Below are 23258 nucleotides of genomic sequence, written 5' to 3' on the forward strand. Positions count from 1 at the left end.
TTATACCCCTGGCACACTAACGTCAGGGAAGAGGTGACAGCAACCGACGCCAGACCTAGACTTTGGAATTCTGGCCAACTGCGGGTAGCCTGTCAGCAGGATAACCCAAGTGTAATGACTGTAACAGTGAAACACAATGAACTTCCTCAAATTACTGCATGTGCATCAAATTACAAATGCAAGTGCAACATCCCAACAGAGCACTTAGCTGAGTTCTACTGAAGTTACTTCAACAAACTCAGATTTGAAATGCACTGTGCCTACTACATGAATGATGTACTGTGCATAAGGAAGGTAGCACAGGCTGTTTTACTTCAGTATTTTTAAACAGTCTGACCCACTAGGCACAACTGCCTCTTTTCAGGGGCAACCCAGGAATCATACTTTGTTAAGTGATTTGCTATGAGTCACCTAGTATTAAGTAAAGACGGAGGGAATCATACCTGGAACTTAAGGATGAAGCATGTTAGCAGCACATAGCCTAAGCTTCCTGTGTTTTACTGCCAAACATGAAAGATTGCACTGGGGAACTTTTGGAACATGCTTCGTAATAAGAACTTGTTTGCTATAACAAAATTACAGATGGTTTCCCTAATGAAAACACCACCAGCCAGTAACTGTAGATTCTTAAACATTTGTGTCATGTCAGTAACAAGGATTAAATTAAAGACAGAAAGTTTTGCATGTTCTCTAGACCTGGCACAATTTTGTACTGATGCACACTTATTATTCACTTTCAATATGATTTAAACAAAGCAAGACTTCAATGTCAAAATATTTAAAATTTTGACAGTGTAGTCTGAAAAGGAATGCATACTGAAACATATTTGTAAGCCAGTGCAGTGGGCTACCGAAGTTGCCAGACTGACATCTTTCTCATTGCCCTCAGAGAGGAATACGTGCAAGCAGTGAGGTACCACAACTGAAAAACTACAACTTATTAATTTCTGAACACAACACAGTCCACGCTCTTGTTTCTGTAGTACTACCATCTAATCATAATGTTCTGGCTTACAGACTCATGTGCACAGATACTGGGAAATGAGAAAAAGATTCTGATGCGTGAAATTATATCTTGTAGCATCTGGCAATTACAACCCACATACTATTTACACATCAGCTTCACTAAGTATTTTTTTTTTTTATCAAAAATGTATTTATTTTTCAGTGATATTAATATCAACAACGTAGTACAAAAATCAAGTTTCAAATGCTAAACACAAACAAGCCAACAAATGCAAATATAATTAGTTAGCTTGACACATTTATTTTTTAAGTATTTTCATAAAACTTTACTCTTGGGGTTAAACTAAACTAACACAAACACCACAAGCTATAAAAGTAATATAGGAATTAAATCTGTACGTCTAAAAATAAAATTAAAAGTGCTTAACTTTACAAATCAAACTCAGAAGTCATTTACAGTTGTCATAAAATAAAAGTTAACACATCATAAAATAAAATTTAACATCTTATATTTTAGTTACACAGTCTGAAATGACGTGAGAGGATACTGTTACCAAACTAAGCATAATGCAGCTGTAAGGCAAACACTTTTGGTATTCTGGCAAACAGCAACTTTACTGCACTGATTACAGTTTAACAAGCGTATATATTTGTGCCTTTCTTACAGGGAATACCTGAAGGTATTAAACAAAGCAGCACATCTGTTAGTTCTTTCGTTAGTTACAATTACCTTATTGTCATTCTTTCCTCAGTGCACTCTATGTCTGATTTTGTGCAAGAAACCAGCTGCATGCTGTCATGTCTGCACAGAAAAACTAAGAGATGTGACCTGTTTAAAATCCTACCTCAAGGATGACAGGTTCTTTTCTCTGTCTATGGAAGAGAAGTTTTTAATCCGTGTAACTTCATAATAGAGTGATATCACTCCATTTAGTTTTAGTCTGTTCGTAACAGGGAGTTAAAACTGTTACCATCGGATAACTTCACTCCAATTACTTCTGCCTCAGTACCATTTGCCATCATACAAAACTACAATTCCACATTTTTAACTATCCAGATATGAATACTGAAACTCTTGACCATCTTTATTCTTCTTCTTCTTCTTTCGGCTTTTCCAGGTTAGGGGTCGCCACAGCGGATCACCTGTCCGCTCATGATTTGCAGTGGAGTTTTACAGTGTCAAGTTGCCAGCTCGGTGCCCAACTTCCACAGAAGGCACACACACATGCATTCATGCCTAGGGCCAAATTTAGCGTGTCCAATCCACCTACAGCCTGTCTTTGGGATGTAGGAGGAAACCAGAGCACCTGGAGGAAACCCACATGACACAGGGAGGACATGCAGACTCCACACAGAAGGCACCCCAGTCAGGGATCGAACCAGAGAGCCTCTTGCTGTGAGGCGGCAACGCTAACTGCTGCACTACTGTGGCCATCCTCTTGACCATCTTCATTCTCTTCTCTTAAAATCAGTCAGCTTACCATATAACATTCCTTCACCTTGGGAATTAGAGTGGTTTGGGAAATCTTTACTTAACATTTCTCATGTTCTTTAGTTAAAAATCACCATGAACAATCAATTAAAGCATGAAGAAAAGCACTATTTTCAATGTGAAGTGTGGAACACATTGAGTAGCAATTTGGCTAATTCTTATTGCGTACTGTTATAGCTTAACAAAAGTGTAAATGTATACGGCACATGGAAGATAAGGACAGACTCAGGATTACAGTGAAAATGGTCTATAAAATTCATTTTCACACTACTGAGATGCTAGTATTCACTCAAAAGTTCTGCAAGAATTGTCTCCAAGGACACATTTCTTATGTGCTAATCTAGAGAGCATGAAAGGCATAGATGGTTACGTGTTTTTCCTCAGTGATGTACGTAAGATTTTTGCCGATATGGTTGGTGTCTAAATTAATTTCACATTTTTGCCACAATGGGCAGAATACAAGGGGGTTAACCTTCAGGAGTTTTTGTTTTTTGAAACAATACTGAACTGTTTCGAAACATTCATTTTACTTGCCTTCAGCACTATGGTATGCAGTGCTTATTGCACTGTGATGCACTTCTCTTGTCAGTCATTTTATAAAAGTCCTTCTCCTTTATATGCAATACTTGAAAAAATACTTTTTCCTCTACCCCAACATCGTCTGACCTTTAATAGATGCAACATCACACATAAGCAGGTTGTGTCAATTCAAGTAAAACAATACTCTATCTTGATGTCACTAGGGCTTTGAAAACATATTAGGGCTACGCTTTAAGAAAAAGGTTACACACTGTTTATTAAAGAATTGTTCAACTATATTAGAGATGATATAACCAAATCTAATCCTCAAATCACGGAGATAGGCACAAGAATAAAAAAATCACTGATGCATTTATTGTGTAAGCGCTTTTGTAAAAAAATATTACTTCTTCAGACACATAATAAAAACACAAAAGCAATCCATTTATATATTATTTAAAATAAATAATTAAATCAATTTCCCCCAAAACATTTAAAGGTACAGGCTATATTATCAGATAATAAATCTGTGCAAAATAGCAAATATTATTAAATAACCAGATGATGGTTCAAATTCTATACCTATATACTAAAAATTCAAATGCAACAAATGTTTAAAAATCACAGAGGCAACATTTTTCAAAAGAACAAAAATAAAAAGTAAAAAGTATATATCAAAGCACAAAATGAACTATTTCTTAATGCTCCTATTCTTCAAAACTGGTTTAAGGGCTACTTAAGCATTTAATCCATACCCCCCTACGGACCCCCAAGCCTAAAAATCCATCTTAATTCTGCTATCTCTGTGTTGTTCACTACATCACCCAACCAGTACTTGAAATAAGAAAGTGTGATCAGTGCCCACAGATAAAGTATGTTTGGCTAATGCACTATATTCTTCTCCCCTTCTAGTGCAAAATAAATGGTCTCTGATTTGTTCTTTCAGTTGGCGATTTGTTTTGCCAACATAGAACCTGAAACATTTACGCAATAAGCTAAGTATATCAGTTTTTAAGTATTACAGTTGGCACAAGTTCTAATTTCCCAGAGATAGCCAGTTTCAGGATGTCTAAAAAATTATGACTGATATATGTATTCACAAAAATTACAATTACCACAACGTTTGGTACCGACTCCCAATTCAGCACATAAAGTGCTAGATCTCGGGTAGCACAGCTGTTGTTTGAGGTTTTTCTTATTTTTGTATGTAAATTTAGGACGTTGACCTACATACTTTTCAGTTTGTTCATTCACCAGTAAAATGTGCCAATTCCTATTTATAGGTTCATAGGTTCATAGGTTCATACTAGGCTATCTGCCCAAGGGCATTTATAAGCCTAGCCCATAGTTATGTGGCTTTCGCCACCCCTTTAGTTTGAATAAAAACTATGCCTATCATTTTGCTGTGCCTCTGTCAAGCAGTGACGCTGAAGTAATCCCTGGGGTATATCTGCAATCTCCCATCCATTGGTCAAGATTCCTCTTGAACAAGACCAGAGAGGTGCTCTGCCTCACATGTACCGGGATTTTGTTCCACAGCATAGGGAGTCTCTGGGTGATGAATCTGTCCCTCCAGCACGTTCTATTTATAACCGTGTCAAGGTTTAAGTCTCCCGCCCTTGTGGTTCTGAGGGATCTAGATTTTTTGAGGTGAAGCATATTCATCAAATCTGGGTTTGACATGGCCTTATATGTCAGGCACAGGTCACCTCTGAGCAAGCGGTATGAGACTGAATAGAGCTGGAGTTCTTTCAGTCGGGCAGCATAAGACATATTTTTGAGACCCTTTATCCTTTTGGTGAGGAACTTTTGGGGCCTTTCAAGCTGCAGCAGGTGTATAATGCTCCTCACAATACCTACATCCCGTGTATAGGAAATTACTAAAGGTATCCTTGTGCCCCTCTTTTCATGTTTATCCCTAATCCCAACAGGGTCTGAATAATAGGGCTTCCCTCTTCCTTTCCTTTCTGCCTTAACCTGTTCGTATGCTGTATCAATTTCCCTCTCTTTATATCCTCTCCCTTCAAACTCTTTATTTAGGTGCATCAAACATATAGAAAAATCATCATCATGACTGGTAAAGTGAGATAGTCTTAGTGCTTGCCCCTTTACAATGTTAGAAAAAATATAGGGTGGAAGCATACTATTTCTGTCTAAATATGACGGATGATAGCATTCTTTCCTGTGCATTCTTGTAGTAACCCTACAGTATTCTGTACCACTGTTAGTAACATTTGCAATATTGAGGAAAAAGTAAATAAATGACACACTTGGTTAAAAATGTTAAACCAACCAGGCATTCTACAAAAATGCCATTCAAAAATATAACCATAAGCATGATGAATATGTTTTTTTTACTTTAATCCTAGCACATTGCACAAAATAAATAAAAATGTATGGCATGCCATATACCTGGCTAGACTACACTTGTAAAAATTTTTAGTGGGTATTATGCGAAGAGCAGACATTATATAACTAGGATCCATCTTAAAACTTGTACAGAACTAAAAAAACTAAGCTAAAAGTGAACAAAAAACTGAAGTGCAGAAAATGTAAAATGATACACAGAATTTCCTGTAAGAGTCATAAGAGGAAATGCATATCATGATAAACTTTTTTTTCTGTCTCTCAAAGGATGCACTACTAAGTTCTTTACAGTGTGCTCTAAAATATGTCTGATAACATACTCTATAAATAAAATGTGCTCACCCTGATTAGACAAAACTTCACACATGCCACTTCCAACAACGGTCTGCAAGAAAGCAAAGTAACTTCTCCTCAACATCTGTTTTTCTAGAGCAGCAGATTGATCATTATCCTCTGCAGGTCTGTTCAAAACTTGAAATATTGCTTGAATCAGTGGCATAAACATCTGTTGCAGAAATGGGGAAACCTGCGCCTGGAACGATTTTCAAAATTAAAAAAAATGGTCACTGAGTGGTACCCAAAAGAAAAGATTCATTGGAAAATGATAACACATCACTCACTGTATGTTTTTATCTTACATGATCAAGTTTATGTTGTTCAGTGAGAATACAGAAAGAAAAGTGTAGCAAAGTTAACTACAGAAATTGGTAACAGCTGATTGTGAGTGAAGGTGTTTTTAATGTTTCAAGCAAAGATGATTTAGCAATCTACTATAAATTACAATTATGTGCATTTTTACGTTTCACTCCTTAAAAGTTACTTGCCTCAATACAATAGAGGTAATTTTTTTTTTATTTTTAGTCAGAAACAGAAACAGAACCAGGGCAAGTGGGCTGCCTGGCAAAAGTTAAAAGGTGGTGCTCTCTGCACAGCTACTTCCTATCCTGCTTCTATTCAGCTCTGTTATGCTGATGAAAGAGCAAGACTGTGTAGCAAAATGAACACAAAATGCATAAACCAACTATTTGGGAGAGAGGTCACAAATTCTAAGGGGGTAAATGGTCATCTACCTTCTACTATGATTAAAGGCTGAATTACAAGAAATTATAAAGGCTAGAAAATAATTGCCCCAGAGTCAAAATCAACTCATGGTGACGGTATGGCAAGTCCCCATAGGGTTTTCATAGCATATTATAGAAGCAGATTACCAGGCCTTTGTTCTGCACAGATGCTGCTGCTGCTGTCTTGTTGTTAATCCAGGTCTGCCAGTTGGTAATCCTGTGCCTTAACCTCAGATATCAAAATCTGGACCTCACAGACTTGACATTAAAAAAATGTACAGATAACCAGAGATTTGAAATAAATTCTGTTTGGTGTCTGTCATAGCCTCATAACTGCATAACTAGAATCAGAAAGATCTCTATTAGTGAAATCTACTGATCAGAAGAGAGGATGGTAGCAATTTTCAAACTTTTCTAATGTAGAGTTCACAATTTTTAGTCTGTCGTTTCTCTATAAAACATCAACAAATTCATGCAGTTAAGTAAATGCCGACCAAAAAGGTAAAGTCAATCAATGAAAGTGAATGGTTAAGGCTGACCACAAAAAACAAAATGTGAATGCACAATACTGTGGATGGAGGGAAGATTCAGAACTTGAAGAGAGATGGAATTCTGGTTGGTACCTAGACAACTGCATGCCTTCTAAGCCGTAATAGAACAAGGGGATGAATAGGATTAAAGACTAAACTAATGGCCCATCAAGAAATGCTCTAGCAAAACACACCCAATCTCTCAAAACAGTGTCAAGGCAGTAATGCCTGACAAAAATATGATACAGGTAACTTGTCCAGGTCACATCATCGTATGTTCTGGCTCTTACTCTTAAAACAAGCAGAAGACAAGTAAAAAGCTTCCTATCCCATCAGTTTAATGAAATACCCTTCAGAATAAAAGCAAATACTGTAACAAATTCAATTCCCTTGATAGTAGACACTGACATAATATTCTAACCATTTTGCTGCATGAAGGAAAAAAAAATCTGTGAAACAATGACAAAATATGCTACTGCAGGAGATCATTTAAAATAAAATTACTGGGAACTAATAGACTGTCCTGCCCAATAAAAGCTATAAATATTAAAAATGGAGTGAGTGTTAACAAAATGACTAAAATACAGGAGGATAAAAAACAAAGCTGTGATCAAGTTAAAGTTTAGTTTTGAAAGTCTTACGGTTTAAATAAAACACAGAAGTAAAACTATAAATAAATATCAGAATTACCATGACTACCTGCAAGTGCCCTTTAAATAACATGGTTTCTTCTTTATATAATGTCTGGTTATTTTTACTTAGAATTACTGGTTTCCACTGCATTTTTTTTCTTTAGATTTGCCCTTTAATACTGGCAGCAGTAAGACGTTAGCATTATCAGCAGTGCAGAAAATATGAGTTTGTAGGAACTCTGTAAATGCAGCCTGTACATTACATGATTTCTAAAAATTACGCTCAAGAGAGGAGTCTCATTTTGGAATCTAAATGTTGTGGAGAAAGAAGTGAGATGTGAAAAAAATGCTACACTTCAAGAAAACATTGGAAAACATAACTTTTACTTCCACACACCAAAAAAAAAAAAAAAAAAAAAAAAAAAAAAACAGTAAATAATACCATGGCTAGAGGCCCTTAAGGATATCAAATCACCGAAAGAAACAAAGCAAAGAGCAACCTAACCAAACAGCAGAAAACAGTTAATGAGAATACATGAGAAATATGAAACTGTTACTGGAAAGACAAAAAATATAAAACAAATGCATTCATCTGAAAGCATAAAAACACTTGTTATAACATGCATTTCATGTTAACTTTTCACACCCTTGGAATGCAAAGTTCCATACACAAAAATGTATTTTGCTTACATTTAGAACAGAAGACTAATATCGTCTTACTATAGCTTTGTACCTGGTAGGTAATACATAAAAATATTGAGTCTAAAGAGTCAGAGTTACATGACTGCGTAAATGCAGTGCCACTGAACTAGTGGCATAGCAACAGCAAATATCTCGTAAGTGTTCAAAGATCATGACCTTCTGTTATCTGGAGGTTTGTCTAATGTAATATAAAAGAGGAGGGGGCACCTACGTCTATAAACAAATCCAACCTGCTAATCAGAAGGATGTGGACAAATGAATGACCATTAATAATTTGTGACTTTTCCTAATGAAGTTCCTTTGGTTTCTACAGTACATTTTAATAGCTCTGTCGTGAAATTAAATGTCAGAAAATGTTACATCACTGCCTATGCTTGGAGCTTTTCTCCCCGGGCCTCTACTGACAATGGACATAAATCCAGTTGGACTAGCCCAGTCAACAAATGTAAAATAAAATAAATAAATAAAGATGGTATCTTCCATGCAAGTAGCAGGGAAACCTACATAAGAAGTCAGCCAATAAATTTAACCTACCAAGCTGTCTGTGAAAAGAGTTACATATAAATTTAAAGAGAATGCAGTAGTCATTTAAGTTACCCGTTCATGCCATATGTTCTCCTGTATAAATTTCTGTGCTAAATATTAAAATACTTTTCATGCTGAAAAAAGATGCCAGAATACGGACAGGAAATAAACAGATATTCTTGCCTGCATTCATTCTGCATTCTTATTTTACTGTCAGACCTAATGATCAGGTCTCAACAAACTAACCCTACAGGCACACACAAATTAAACCACCCCTGCTACATGACCTCTGCCCAGTCTCAAAATTCTTTTTAGTTAAAAGATAAAAAAATGCATAAACTTCCACTTGCAAACTATAGATTATGATGACAAAAGTACATTGTCACTTATGAATTGGTTATATGCCCTACTTCAAAGGGCACCAGAACCATAGGGCAAGGGGGGTGACCCCCCCCCCCAACTTTAAACAGAATCATTGATTTTGCCCTGTTTAAAGGAAAAAAAAGTGAGTGGTCATGCACTTTGTTAACATGACTTCTCACTTCTGCCCTCAAACTGCAGATATAAGGCTTGTTAGAGACAGTTTTTTCTTTCTGCTCATTGGCTTGTCAACGAAGCACTTTTTTATTGGAGCAGTACCGTGTTAAGGAAGGGAGTGTGGCCAAGAAAGCTGCTGGTTTGAAGAGTTTCCGTTTTGTTTTAAAAGTTTGAGATGGGGGAGGGGTGCCTTTGCTGTTACTGATGCTAGTGGGCTGCCACATTTATTTATTTATTTTATTTATTTATTTATTTAAATTTGTTGACCAGGAGTGTCCGGCTGGATGTAGGTCCATTTTCAGTGGAGGCCCGGGGAGAAAAGCTCCACAGTAAAATAAACAGACAGTAGTTACACTGGATTACACAGCAATTAACAATTTAACATAGCAATTACTTACAACATTATTTACAGCTGAAGAACATAGTACATTAGTAGACAATTAGAATCTTTATCTGTGAAGTACATAACAGACATTAACAAATGTTACAATGAGAAGTTCCTGTTGTATAATAAGTACTAGGCTTATGAGCATCTGAGCTTGCTATAATCAAGGTAGTTTGTGGAGTGGAGAGAAAGGTAGTGGTTGGATGGGGTGGATGATATTAGAGTGGGAGTTGCAAGGGCATAGCCAGCATGTTTTTAGGTGCGCTTTTGGTAAAGCTTTGAAGTGGATACGGAGAGAATTGTGGGTGGGAGTGAGTTCCATAATTTGGCTATGGCGCAAGAGAATAGTGCTTCACCAGCAGAGTTATTGGCTTTAGTGATCTGCAAGTGATTTTTGTTGCTGGATCTTAGTGGTCTGGTGGTGCGATAGGGTTGGAGTAGATTCTGGAGGGATGGGACATTTAGTGGTTGGTTTACTAGTCTGTGGGCGAGTGAGAGTTGATACCACTGAAGGAGGTGAGGGAGTTCAAGCCAGCCCAGTTCAGCAAGTGAGAGACAGTGGTGACTACGGTAGGATGCCCCTGTGGCGAATTTGGCGATTTTGTTGTAGCAGGTCTCTAGCTTGTTTAGATCACATTGCCTTAGGTTGGTATATATTGGAGAGGCATAAAGTAGGGTGGAGATAAGGTGGGAATTTGCTATTGAAATCTTTGCTGCTTTGGTGAGAAAATGCTTATTTCTGTATAACGCTCCTAGTTTTTTGTGGACTTTTTTTATGGTCATGGATATGTGAATGTCAAATTTTAGTTTGTCTATTTCCACTCCTAGCAATTTGGTGTGTTCAGTTGGGTATATAGTGGTGTTGTCTTTTTCTGTGATGTTAAAGTGAAAGTCATTTTTAGCATGTTTGGTGGGTTGGAAGATGAGTAGTTTAGTTTTGTTTGGGTTGAGTATTAATTGGGCATCGGATAACCATGTTTCAACAGAGGAAAATAATCTGGAATGCCTTTCCCTCTATTGTGAAACTCTTAATATCAACGTTTTGAAAAATATAACAGCACTCTATTGAGATTGGTCTCTTCTGTTATCTAAAACTAAACCAACTCGAAACTTAAGCTGCAGTATTCTTAACATTCGGGATTCCCTGCCATGGAAGCATGTCATCTGGCCAGTATACCAAAGACTTCCTGTTGCATTTAAACGTTATGCCTGAACATCACTCAAACGCTCCTTGCATACCGTAGAGCATGAATGTACAGAAAACTGATCACCTTTTGATGCAGTTCAGTCTGACTGCACTAGCAACAGAAAATACATACTTATACTTGTTTTTTACATCAATGCACTATCTCAGATGTAAAAAAAATGTAGTTTTGGGAAAAAGAGTAAAAAGCATCGGCTAAATTATGAACACTGAACAGTATAATAATGTGGGCAATGTGTGAGCAATTTATCTCGCCTTTATAACACACGATGGTCATCAGCTCAAAAAGTAAGGACAGCCTCAGTCTGATGTTTGGTGGGTAGAATGTGCTGTTGAAATAAAACATTCTTATTCTACTCCTGTAAAAGCTGACATGAGTGTGTGTGTGTGTGTGTGTGTGTGTGTGTGTGTGTGTGTGTGTGTGTGTGTGTGTGTGTGTGTGTGTGTGTGTGTCTTTCGGCTTTTCCCGGTTAGGGGTCGCCACAGCGGAACTCCGGTCCGCTAATGATTGGCAGTAGAGCTTTACATGCTGGCTTGCCGGGCCTAACGCACAACCTTCAACGAAGGAATGCCCATTCACGCATGTCGTCACACAGTAGACGCTTTAACTGAGAATCGAACGGGCAACGTCTAACTGTGAGGCGACAATGCTACCGTAGCACCACCACATGAGTGTACTACGTGATCTGAGATTTTTTTTTTTGTAATCTGACTGTGGCCACTTTAGTTGTAGAACCAGATTTGTCTATATATCTAGATGTCTTTTAGAATTTCTCATATATAGATACCCACCAATCATGAAAATGAACTGTTGTCCTGGTCTTGTTTTTTGGACTGTATATATTGCTAATATTTTGCACATACAGGTTCACAGATAGTTACTGAGGCATACAATCTGGAAGGCCATTAAGGAGCCTAGCACAGTTTCCCCAGAACACTATGTAGTCAAGTTTTTAACTTTTGTGCTTAAATGGCTTGCTTAAAGTTGCACATTAGGCAAATGGATAATGACAGAATCAAACCCTAAGTTAAAGGAAGCAGCTTGTTAAACACTCACAGCCTTAATACTTTGCAGCAAATCCTTCCAGTCAGACCAGGAACTGAGAATTTATATTGGTGCTGTGAAACTGACATGTGGCTATTGCACTCTATATTACAAATACAAATATAACTACATTGCAAGAAAATGGTTGAGGTGGTAAGCTACTTCGTGCAGCTGGCTTAAGTACATCATTTTAAGTCAGAGAGCCCAGACCTTTGCATAGTAACATTACTTGCCTGTTATTTGCAAATGGTATAATGTTATAACTGGAGCTCTGCAATGAGTATACTTCTGGGTGATTGACTACTGAACTGTAATTTTTTGTGGTATTAATATGTATACTCTGGCTACGGTAAAGTATAAGGGTACTGTTGTGTTTGTTGGCCAGATGGCTAAGTAAACCATGCCATTATTCTCCTATAAATTTGTATCATGTATTTTGAGAATTAAACCGATTTCAAACAGACATTCAAAAGTACTTTTCTTAACACACTGCTACGCTGCTTTTCAAAGGCTATTGCTATAAAAATGACAACTTCCTCCAGAGCTATGCGACTTTGCAAAGAAGAACCCAACACTTGAAATCTGAAACAAAAAGCAACAGGAAACAAAGAATTTGGAGCTCTTCAGTTCAGAGTGCATGTTGAGTAACAGAAATGTTGGTCTTTGCTTTCTTGAGTTTGCAAAGAGAACTTTTGGACTGAGAGTTTAAGTATGGAACTTGGTACTTGCAAGTCTTCTGCAGATGCTAAAAGTAAATCTTTTAGTTAGTTTGTAGTAATACCACAACAGTTACAGACATTGGATTTCTAAAGGCTATCTGGCTGTTTAATTCTTTGCCTTGTACTTCCCTGTGCAAGTGCTCATTTGCTGCATCTTATAAATCTTATATAATCTTATAAAGTCCACTGCTTAACTGTATTTAATAAAAGTACGGAATTTTATTATTCATTTTCAAAATCTTGTGGCTACGTTTTATTTATTAGCATAAAATAATGATCTCTGTAACCTGGAAAATTATTAACGTTCGGACTCTACCCTACAAAGAGCGCCTACTTTAGCCATAACTATCAAATTACTTTACTATGGTTGGCTTCCAAGTATGAAAAAGTAACTGCACTCTTGATGTGCTAGACCAGTCTAGACGGTGACAGCATGTTACCATAAACACTTGAGAAGAGGGACTTGGCGGTACAAGTTTCAATAACCCCCACTAGGAAACAGTGTGTGACTGTGTGTATGCAAAATCATCTTGGTCAAGTTTAGTTGTTCTTCATAAAACAGAACTAGAATGAACAAAGAAGGTGAAATCCTAGGTAGCCAATAATAACTTTGCTCTACAGCTGTTCTGTGTTACATGTACTTAGGAGCAGTAACCGCTGGTCATATTTGAAGGAGTGTTCATTTACCATATGCTCTTAAGGCTAATTACCCCCTCACAAATTATCTGGCAGCTGTGGTACAGATAAGGAGAAGAGAGTCCCCATCATATCTTAACTGGTTTGTAGTGGTATGGACACAGTATCCAGGGCTCACACAGCCAACAGAACATAGGTTCATACTAGGCTATCTGCCCTGGGGCAATTATAAGCCTAGCCCGATTCTGTATGGCTTAAGCCACCCCTTGATTTGAGTATACTGTGCCCTTTTTAAGGTTTAGTTTACTGTGCCTCTGTCTAATAGTGACACGGGAGTAATCCCTGGGACAAACCTACGATCCCTCATCCACCTATCGAGATTCTTCTTGAAGAGATTCAGTGAGGTGCTCTGCCTCACATGAACTGGAATTCTATTCCAGAGCAAAGGGAGCCTCTGGGTTATGAACCTGTCCCTCCAGCAAGTTCTATTTATTTCTGTGCTGAGGTTCAAGTCCCACGAGCGTATGGCTCTAAGGGATTTAGATTTACTGAGGTGGAGCATGTCCATTAATTCTGGATTTGACATAGCTTTGTATGTCAGGCATAGATCGCCTCGAAGTAGGCAGTATGCAACTGAGTAGAGCTGGAGTTTTTTTTAACCGAGCAGCATATGGCATCTGTTTGAGACCCGTGATCCTCTTGGTGAGATACTTTTGGGGTCTTTCTAATTGCTGCAGGTGTCGGGTAAGGTACATCCCAAAAGGGGCATTGTAATCTATGATGGGCCTGATGAGGGATGAATAAAGGGGCACGATTACCTCTCTTGATCTAGATGTGAAACCCTTCGTGATGAGGTGGGCTATGTAGAAGGTCTTTCTAACCACTTTGGCAATGTGGTTTTCAAAGGAGAGATTGCTATCAACTTGGGTCCCCAGGTCCCTAATAACTTTCTCTGTACTTAATGGGTTCCCACCTATGTGGTAATTTGTGGGCACATTGTTTCTGCCAAAGGGTATGACTATACATTTTTTGGCATTTAGCTTTAAACCATGGCGCTGGCACCAGTTATATGTCTCTGTGAGACCTTTTTGAAGGATGTTTGTGTCAGCTGGAGAGTTGATTATGGCGCCTAGTTTGCAGTCGTCTGCAAACTTGGTGAGCCATAGTCCTCCCACATTTGCCTGTACCACAGAAAAGTATATACCGAACAAGAGTGGTCCCAGGACAGAACCCTGTGGGACGCCACTTGCGACCGGTTTCCAGTCTGATATGGCTCCAGCAACTCTCACTCTGTGGGTTCTGTCTGAGCCAGTTTGCGACCCATCTTGTGACATAGGGGTTTATATTTAAGCTGGATAGCTTATCTATGATGCCCGAGTGGGGTATTGTGTCAAATGCCTTTGCAAGGTCCAGATAGGCTGTGTGGACTACCTTCCCTTCATCTATGGCTTTGGTGACTGTTTGGAAGAAGTCAACCAGGTTCAAAAGGCAGGATCTGCCCGTGACAAAGCCGAACTGGGTAGGATCTAGTGTCTGTAGATCCCCAATGTCTTTGTTTATGAGCTCCATGATGATCCTCTCCATAGCCTTGCAGACTAAGCTAGTCAGGCTTATGGGGCGATAGTTTCCAGGGTCCGTAGAGGCTCCACCTTTGTGGAGTGGGACCACTGTTGCTGTACGCCATTCTGTGGGCACATATCCTGTAGTGAGGCTGAGATTGTATAGCTGTTTTATTTGAGGGATTAGTTCCTCTTGGAGTTCATGTAGGACGCAACCTGGGACTCCATCTGGTCCCATGGAAGCAGTGTTTTTTGCTTTGGAGAGGGCAGCCTTCACATGAGCATCAGAGATGTCTGGGAGGCAGCCCTCTGCCGGGATAGATACTTGCTCTTTTGGGGGGGAGGGGGTGGAGAAGTTTGCACTGAACCTGTCTACCAGGATATTGGCGATGTCTGTGGGTTCAGTGTATTTTTTGTCGTTTAGAATTAACTCAGAACAAGTCTGGGAGTTGCATCCCAGGTTCCTAACATAACTGAAAAAAGCCTTATGATTGTCTTTGGTGTCCTGTGCAATTTTTCTCTCGAAGCTGGCCTTGGAGGATTTTATGAGGGATCGTAATTTTTTGCCTTCCCTATTAGGGATTTTGCTCTATCGTGTAGTAGCTTCTTCCTTCTGTTGTGCAGTTTATTTATGGCAGGGGTCCACCAGACTGGACGCCTGCCTTTGGATGATTGGGTCTTGGTTTTGTTTGGGATAGCATGATCCATGCATTCCTGGAGATGTCCATAGAATGCGTTTATATAGGATTTTGCAGTTTGGGCCGTAGTTTCCACTGGCCCTGGGGCCTTGAAGGATTCCACTTCGGTTTTGAGAAGTGAGAAGTTCGCTTTTGAGAAGTTTTTCACTGTGGTTTTCTGGGCTGGGGGTGGGGTCGGGATGTGGACATCCAGTGAAATTAATTTATGATCTGATCTTACCAATGAGGGATATACTTCTGGTGTGGAGGATAGAGTCCCCATGTTGGTAATGATCAAATCTAGTATGTTGTCCCATCTTGTGGGAGTGGTGACTAGTTGTTCCATAGCATTTGAGTTTATAATTTCCAGGAACCTTTGGGCTAAGGTGCTGGGGCTTGAGTAGTGCTCCCAGTCAATGTTTGGGTAAGTTGAAGTCGTCTAATATAATGGTGTTCGGAGAGATCTACATGTTCTCCAATGTTTTCAGGAAAGCCGAGTGGGATTCCTGACTTTGAGAGGGTGGTCTGTAGGATGCTATAAACTGAAAAGCAGTCTTGCCCACTGTTAGTTGCACATGGATGGTCTCCGATACTTCTTGCAATGCCACTAACCTGGAGGTGTGGATATCCTTGATAAATATGGAAACTCCCCCTCCTTCTGTGGTTTCCGTCTGGGTTTTGGGGCCGAAATGCATGATATGAGGTATAGCCTGGTAGTGCTGGGGTACTCTCTGGAGCCTTGAACCAGGTTTCTGTCACTGCACAGATTTCGATGTTCTCCATACTGAGGAGAGCTTTGAGTGCGTGCATCTTGAGGTTAAGACTTCTGGCATTTAGCAGCATTACCCTTAGTTTCTTGTTCCTTGTGCTGTCTATGGGAGTGGGTTTGACTTTTGAGCCTTGCCTAAAAAAGGCACTATGGGGGTGGCAAGAGCCTTTGCCAATATCCGAAAGCCCAGTGGTGACAGGTGCAAGCCATCCCTAGCGAAGCAACATGGCTTGTCGAGCATGTCATCCCAGGCTGACAGACACTGGATCCCCTTTGAATGACACCAAATATTTCAACAATTATTATCTGCCCCTTGTAGCAATAATGTAAACATACAGCACTGCATAACATGTATGTAATTCTTTAGTTATAGCATTTAACACACAAACTGAGTCTGAATATGTCAAAATGTCAGTGGTGCAACTGGTTAAAGAAAGCAAGTGAAAAGGATGCCCATATACTAGCCAACAAAAGAGTTAGAAGCTGTTATCTAGAAAATCAACCTTCAGTCAACTGGACTTGGAAAAAGACTGTCAGAATGCAGGCGTGTTGCATGCAGAAATAGAGTTATCCACTATGATCTCAGATAATATAAAATTTTAGCCGGACCTAAACAAACTACATCTGGAGGTGAAACATCTGCAAACAAACAGGAGAGAATGAAATAACTTGAGAGGAAAAAGAGAGCAGAAGCAAAGAGGCTGAAGCTGCAGAAATGGAGAAGCAGCAACAGTATAATGAAATGCTTCATCTTCACCAGTGGCAAGCAAGTAGGAAGAGTGGAAAATCAAACCCTGTAATGAAAAAGCAGTTCACAGATGAATACTCGGCTAACAGCCATGAAGGGCCATTTAAAGCCTAGCCAATTATTCAAAGTCAGAATCAAACCCTGTACCTTGTGTTTATATGGTGAAGGCCTTAATCATTATACCAAACCCACCCCAACAGTGCCCGTTTCCTTGGTATATAGACATGGACAAATTATAGTTTTTACTGGGTATTTGAGCATGTATAATTATGGACTACAAGCAATGGGTGAGGTTTATAACTCCTGCTTTCAGTCAAAGCTGTCAGCGTCTTATGTAAAATGTCTGATGATGACTGTATAGAATACTTAAGATTAAAAATTGCAACATTTTAAACTCATGCCTAAAACATACTGAAAAAAGTTTGTAGAACAAAGGTGAAAAGCATAACACAGTTTCAGTGACTTCATTGTATAACTGACTAATTTTCAAATGGGAGAGGAGAAGTCAAGTTAGCATTTTTGAAATACTGAGATTTTATCATAAGGCAGGAAGCATTCAGTACCTTGCTAAAGGATATAAGAATCTGACTGAAATCAGGAATGTACCTCAGTTGAAGAGATGACCAGAAAGTTTAGGCTCTCTCTAGCAAGCATGGGACAACTGTAGAAGAGCAAGCATGGGACAATTTAGAAGAGGGATTTACCTAACACTACACATGAGTATAAGGAAACTTTGGTACTTACATATTATCGCAACCAGATTTCTGAACTGCCACAATTTGTACAGTTTTCGCAAAACGAGGTCTGTTCACCTAAGAAGGGAAGTGTCAGCCATTAAGTACTATTCTGTCAGATACTTCTTCACATAGGAAGAGGAATAACTGTCACATTCCTCTGCCCTGGTAGCATCGTTTCCCGACCTATTCACATGACTGCTGCTTGTCACTCGTCCTTAAAGTTTCAAATCGTGAAAGACAGCACATTCCCACCCAGACAAGCAGCCCATTTCAAAGACCTTTCCGTGGCCAGACCATAATGTCACATACTTACATTTTGGACAGATTGCAATGAATCCCTCAGCATGTACAGGACCTCTTGTGAGTAATCTGACTGCCTGTTGCGACTTGTGAGTGAACAAGTTCAGATTTACACAAGTATCTGTGTGAAGCGGCCTAAGGTTTGACAACCCTCGCACAGGAGTCCTGCAGGGGAGAAAGGCAGCACTCCCCGAGCAAGCACTGAGCCGTTATTTACTCTTCCTTACAGGCACCTTCGGTTTTAGTGACTACTGTCCAGGAAAAGTCAGTGCGTATTTCGTGACTCACTTTCCTTTACCTAACATGGTAATGAGGGATGTAGGAATTGTAAAGCGGTAAAAGAAAAATGAAATTGTAAAGAGTAAATGAGGCACATCACCCAAAAGTACATAATTTCATCTTTTTTCATCCTCCTGCCTCATACCAGCTGTGACAAACTACTACTTACTTCTTTCCAGACCCCACTGTAGGTCAAGCAACCTGTTTCCAAAGAAACATGACGAACTATCGCACTTCGGAAATCTGGTTGCGATAATACGTAAGTACCGAAACTTTAAACCATTACAGCAGACCACAAAGGCAAAGGGGAAGACAATGATTCCAATGTATGCCAATGTTTTTACTATAACCAGGTGAGTCATGTAAGATTATTAAGACTACCCTGAAAATGTGGGAAGCAACAGGCATGCGAGAGCTAATAGAGTTGGCACAATGGCAAACATAGACCCCGCAAACGGGAAAGGTCTGTACCATTTAGGGAACTTTTAATGTCTGCCAACTCATTACATTCCAAAAATCATATGTTCCTAGTTGCATCTTTCTTCCCCATCATACCTCCAACATTTGCCATCAACCAGAGGAAGAATTTTTCAGACTCTACTTGAAATATAAAAATATCAATGCAAACACTTCCAAGTAAAACACCCTAAATCATCTAGACTTTATTGCATATTTGGGAGCCATACACAAGTCCTCCGAGTGTTTCATTATGAACTGCTTATCCACTCTCTCTTCCCAAAATTTTCTCTTTCCTCTAATTCCTATAGTTATTGTGCAAAATGTTATATTCCCTTCTAATTACCTTTAGCAGCAACTTCTGTTCTAGATTCAAGTAAAAGCTCTAACAGAGCATGCCTTTCGCATGGGATTTCCCTATCCCTTTCTCTTTGCCTATACTCTGATATCAATCCCTGATAAGGAAGGCAATCTCTAGCCTGCAGTACGTCTTCTTGGCCTCTTACCACTCTATTACCTTTCCCTCTCTAGTTATTTGCTCCCAAATACATTGGTACGTTTGCCAGCTATCTGCAGTAAATTCCAACCCCTCTTGACTATTCTCTGTACCCTTAATTGCAGTCATCCCTATTGGCAGAATCTCCTTTCTCCATTCTTGTGCTGGCTTAGTTCTTAGAATACTTTCTGTCACTATATGAATATAATATTCTGTACAACTGTTGTTATTCTTCTTAACGATCTGCATTCAAAATTCCACTCACTCCTTATTTCTTGAATCATCCCCCCACCCCACCCCCTATCACAAAGTCATCCCTTTCCACTGTGAATTATAGTTTTCGGCTCATGTTACATATATGTAGCTCTAAAATATCCCTTCAGATCAGGAAACCCTAAACCACTTTGTTCTACTGGAAGGTTCAGTTTATCCCACTTGACCCTTGCCCTCTTCCTCTCTCTCAGATAAAAATCCTTCAGTTCTATTACTATTCCACAACTTCTCCTCTGGTTAATAAAAAACATGCCTGACCTGTATATAAAACTGAAGGAACTAAAAATATTTTCACTGTCTGTATCTTGCTTCAAGTTTCTCAGTTTTTGTATTACTGTTTTCGTTTTCTTCCCACATATCCGTAGCTGCCATAACATAACACTTTATATTCCTAAATACTTCATTTTATCATGTTCCCATTAATATGGGTATTGTCGAACCAGTTCATGGGTTCACAGTTTACGTCTTCATTAATTTAATATCCCAAAATGACTTCAAACTGTCTCAGAACGTTCTGGTTTTATCAGATACAAAATAATATCATGTGCAAATAAAGCCAACTTTTCCTGATTACCACACCAATTATATCCTTGAATTTCTGAGTCTCTTATTTTCTTTGCCAATTGCTCTAAATACACTGGAAACAAGTGAACACCCTCACCTGGTTCATCTACTCAGACAACATATCAAAGAGGAACCCTCCCACTTCCTCCAAGCCCTCATATATCCACCTAATCAACCTTATTATTGTATCAGGAATACAAATGCTTGCAATGCCCTACCTAAAATCACAGCTTACTCTGTTGAATGCTCTCTCTGCATCAACATCCAGCAACAACAGTGGTGTTTTCTTACATTCTGCTTCATCACTCTCAATCATCACTATCCTTCGAATGTTAACAAATTTTTGCTTCTCCTTCACGAAACCACACTGATCTAAATCTATTACTTTTGTCAGCACCTTTTTCATTCTCTTAGCTATTATAGACAGAGTCTTTATTACAGTAATTTAAAACTGAAATGGGCCTATATGAACTGAAATGGGTCTTTACCATCTTTACATATTGCAGCCACCATAGCTTTCTTCCAGGATGTTGGTGCTTCCCATCCTTTTAAAATACTGTTAAACAAACCTTCCAGATCTTTCCGCAGTAAAAACCAAACGGTGCTGGCAAGAGGTACCTCCAACAACAATGAAATGAACAGTGAAAAACAAAGCAGGCGGTAGCAGCCACGGCTATGTAGAATGATAGCTTTATTAGTAAAAGGGGTGAGCGCTTTCGTGGCACCAGCCACTTCATCAGACAATCAAAGAACAGTAAAACACAGCATTTATACCAAGCTTATCATTGCCATCAACTACCCAATTAACCCTTAAAACCATATACCTAGTATAAAAAGTTTTATACCTAGCGTGAAAAATGTAAAACTTAAAATTAAAAACAGCTTGACAATAGCAACATAGCTAATAACTGTGACAGTATGAATATTATATACTTTGCACACTGCACAGTCTGTCCTGCCTTCTATGTTGGAATGACAACGCGAAGGCTGAGAGATCGAATGAGGGAGCATATATATGATATCACCAGAGAAATAGAGACAAATGCCCTAGCCAGGCATGTGAGAGACCATGATGAGACACACAAATTTTTATTTTTAGTAATAGATCAGGTCTATACTGACAACAAAGGTGGAGATGTTAGGAATAGAGTAGAAAAATGGTAACTAGAATGGATTATAAGGCTATGAGCTAACATTGGGGTAGGCCTGAATGAAAAATATTAATATTAAACCCATTCTTCTAAATAGAGATTTAAACAAATGGTAGGTAGCACCCCCCCCCTTCCACCTTTTATACTTTTTGATATTGTATGTATGTATTAAGTTGCATGATGTGATATGCTGTTGCTATTGTCAAGCTGTATTTAATTTTAAGCTTTTAAAATGTTCACACTAGGTATAAAACTTTTTATACTAGGTATATGGTTTTAAGGATTAATTGGGTAGTTGATGGCAATGATGAGCGTGGTATAAATGCTGTGTTTTACTGTTCTTTGATTGTCTGATGAAATGGCTGGTGCCACGAAAGTGCTCACCTCTTTTACTAATAAACCTTCCAGAGCTTTGTCACTTTCTTAGCTTCCAATCTTCCACAGGAAAACCCATCTATTCCTGGAGACTTTCCTGCAGATTGACTAAACATTGCAATTTTTATCTCATCTTCTCCTATCTTAACTATTAATTGTTAAGCCTCATCTATCGCTAACCTTGGCATACCTAGACCTTCCATGAATACTACAATTTGTGCTTTTCCTTGATCTCCTCATTCCTCTGCTTTATAAAAAATTTCTGGTTATTTTTCATATTATTGGCTCCCTAAGTTTCACAACAACCCGTTCTTCTTTCTGTTGTTGTGCTAAACATTAAGTGCTCTGGAGTTACTAAACAGCAATCTTTAAAAACTCATGCATATTACCCAGATAGTCCCTTATTTTCTCTTTAGTGCTATGCATTTGCACCTCTTCTTGTTATGTGAGATTCCTCCTATTCTGCAAGACTTACATCGTTTTCAGCCCATCTAAATAACTCTTGTGACTTAACTATATTTCTTTTTACTTTATTTCTACCTATTTTAACTCCACTTTTGTTTTATAACTTCTGAAGAAATTTCTATATTCCCTAATAAATCTTGAATAATTTCCACTGCCTATTCCTTAAAATCTGTTTAACAGGCAGGCGGGGAAGTGCAAGTACCTAAATTGTACTTCATTACCCTGCATTTGTATCTTTGCTGTTATTGACACATTATCTGAAATAGTTACTAGATATGTGTTGAAGCTTTCAATTAAATACACATGTTCCTGTGAAATATAATTTGTCCATTTTCAGCATTGGCCCAGGGAGAAAAGCTCCACATAGTACATAACCATACAAAAAAATATTCAAAACGGTCAATACAAAAGCATTCAACACAGTCATTATAAAATACATATATACAATACACAGAAAGTAAGTTTTTCTGGTACAGCAAAAAATCACGGGTGTTCTCTGTGCTCTCTGTCCTCCAACTCGAACATCTCTTTTGAAATATGTCTTATTTAGCAGTCTCATTCAGGCAGCATTTTCTCCATTTCGACCTCTGTTTGCAATTTTATCAGTTCATCTGAATAGCTGGTTAACGCTTTTTCTATTCTTTTCATTATTTGAGTTGGTATACTCCCTCAATGTTTCATTTATTTTAATCAGATCTGAGCACATTTGACTTATCTTTTCCTCTAAATTACTGAAAGCCATCTCTTCTACCAAAGCTGGAGTTTGAATTGCTTTCTGCTGAACAGCTAAAAGATTCTTCCAAGGCAATATTTTCACTTCACCTTTTCTAGCAGATTTTCTTTCAGGCTCTAAGTTTCTTCTATGCCAACATCCAGGCAGTGTAGTGACTAGCCAGTAACTGGACTTTACTAAAACAGGCAGAATTACTGGCCCTTATCAACCCAGTTTTTTTTTTTTCACACTGGAGAGCTGAAATTAAGTTGTTGATCAGTGTGCAGCCATCTTGGAAAGCCTCTACTAAAAGTCATGTTTAAGGAAAAAGAGAAACATGACAGTTGGCAATTTAAAGGACCATTTCTGGTCATAAC

The 23258-nt window shown here is 38.6% G+C and overlaps 1 protein-coding gene across 1 annotated transcript in view; it reads right to left on the reverse strand.

Annotated features, from left to right (window-relative positions):
* The window catches only part of XPOT (exportin for tRNA), a 3393313-nt gene that overhangs the window by 879190 nt on the left and 2490865 nt on the right, over positions 1–23258 (reverse strand). Inside the window, exon 19 of the mRNA XM_044088045.1 lies at positions 5687–5876. Coding sequence (XP_043943980.1) covers positions 5687–5876 — 190 coding nt within the window. The remainder of the gene's footprint in view (positions 1–5686; positions 5877–23258) is intronic.

Source organism: Protopterus annectens, chromosome 11.part0 (genome assembly GCF_019279795.1).
Source record: "Protopterus annectens isolate FY-2018-M chromosome 11.part0, PAN1.0, whole genome shotgun sequence".
In the NCBI taxonomy this organism is placed as follows: Eukaryota; Metazoa; Chordata; order Ceratodontiformes; family Protopteridae; genus Protopterus; species Protopterus annectens.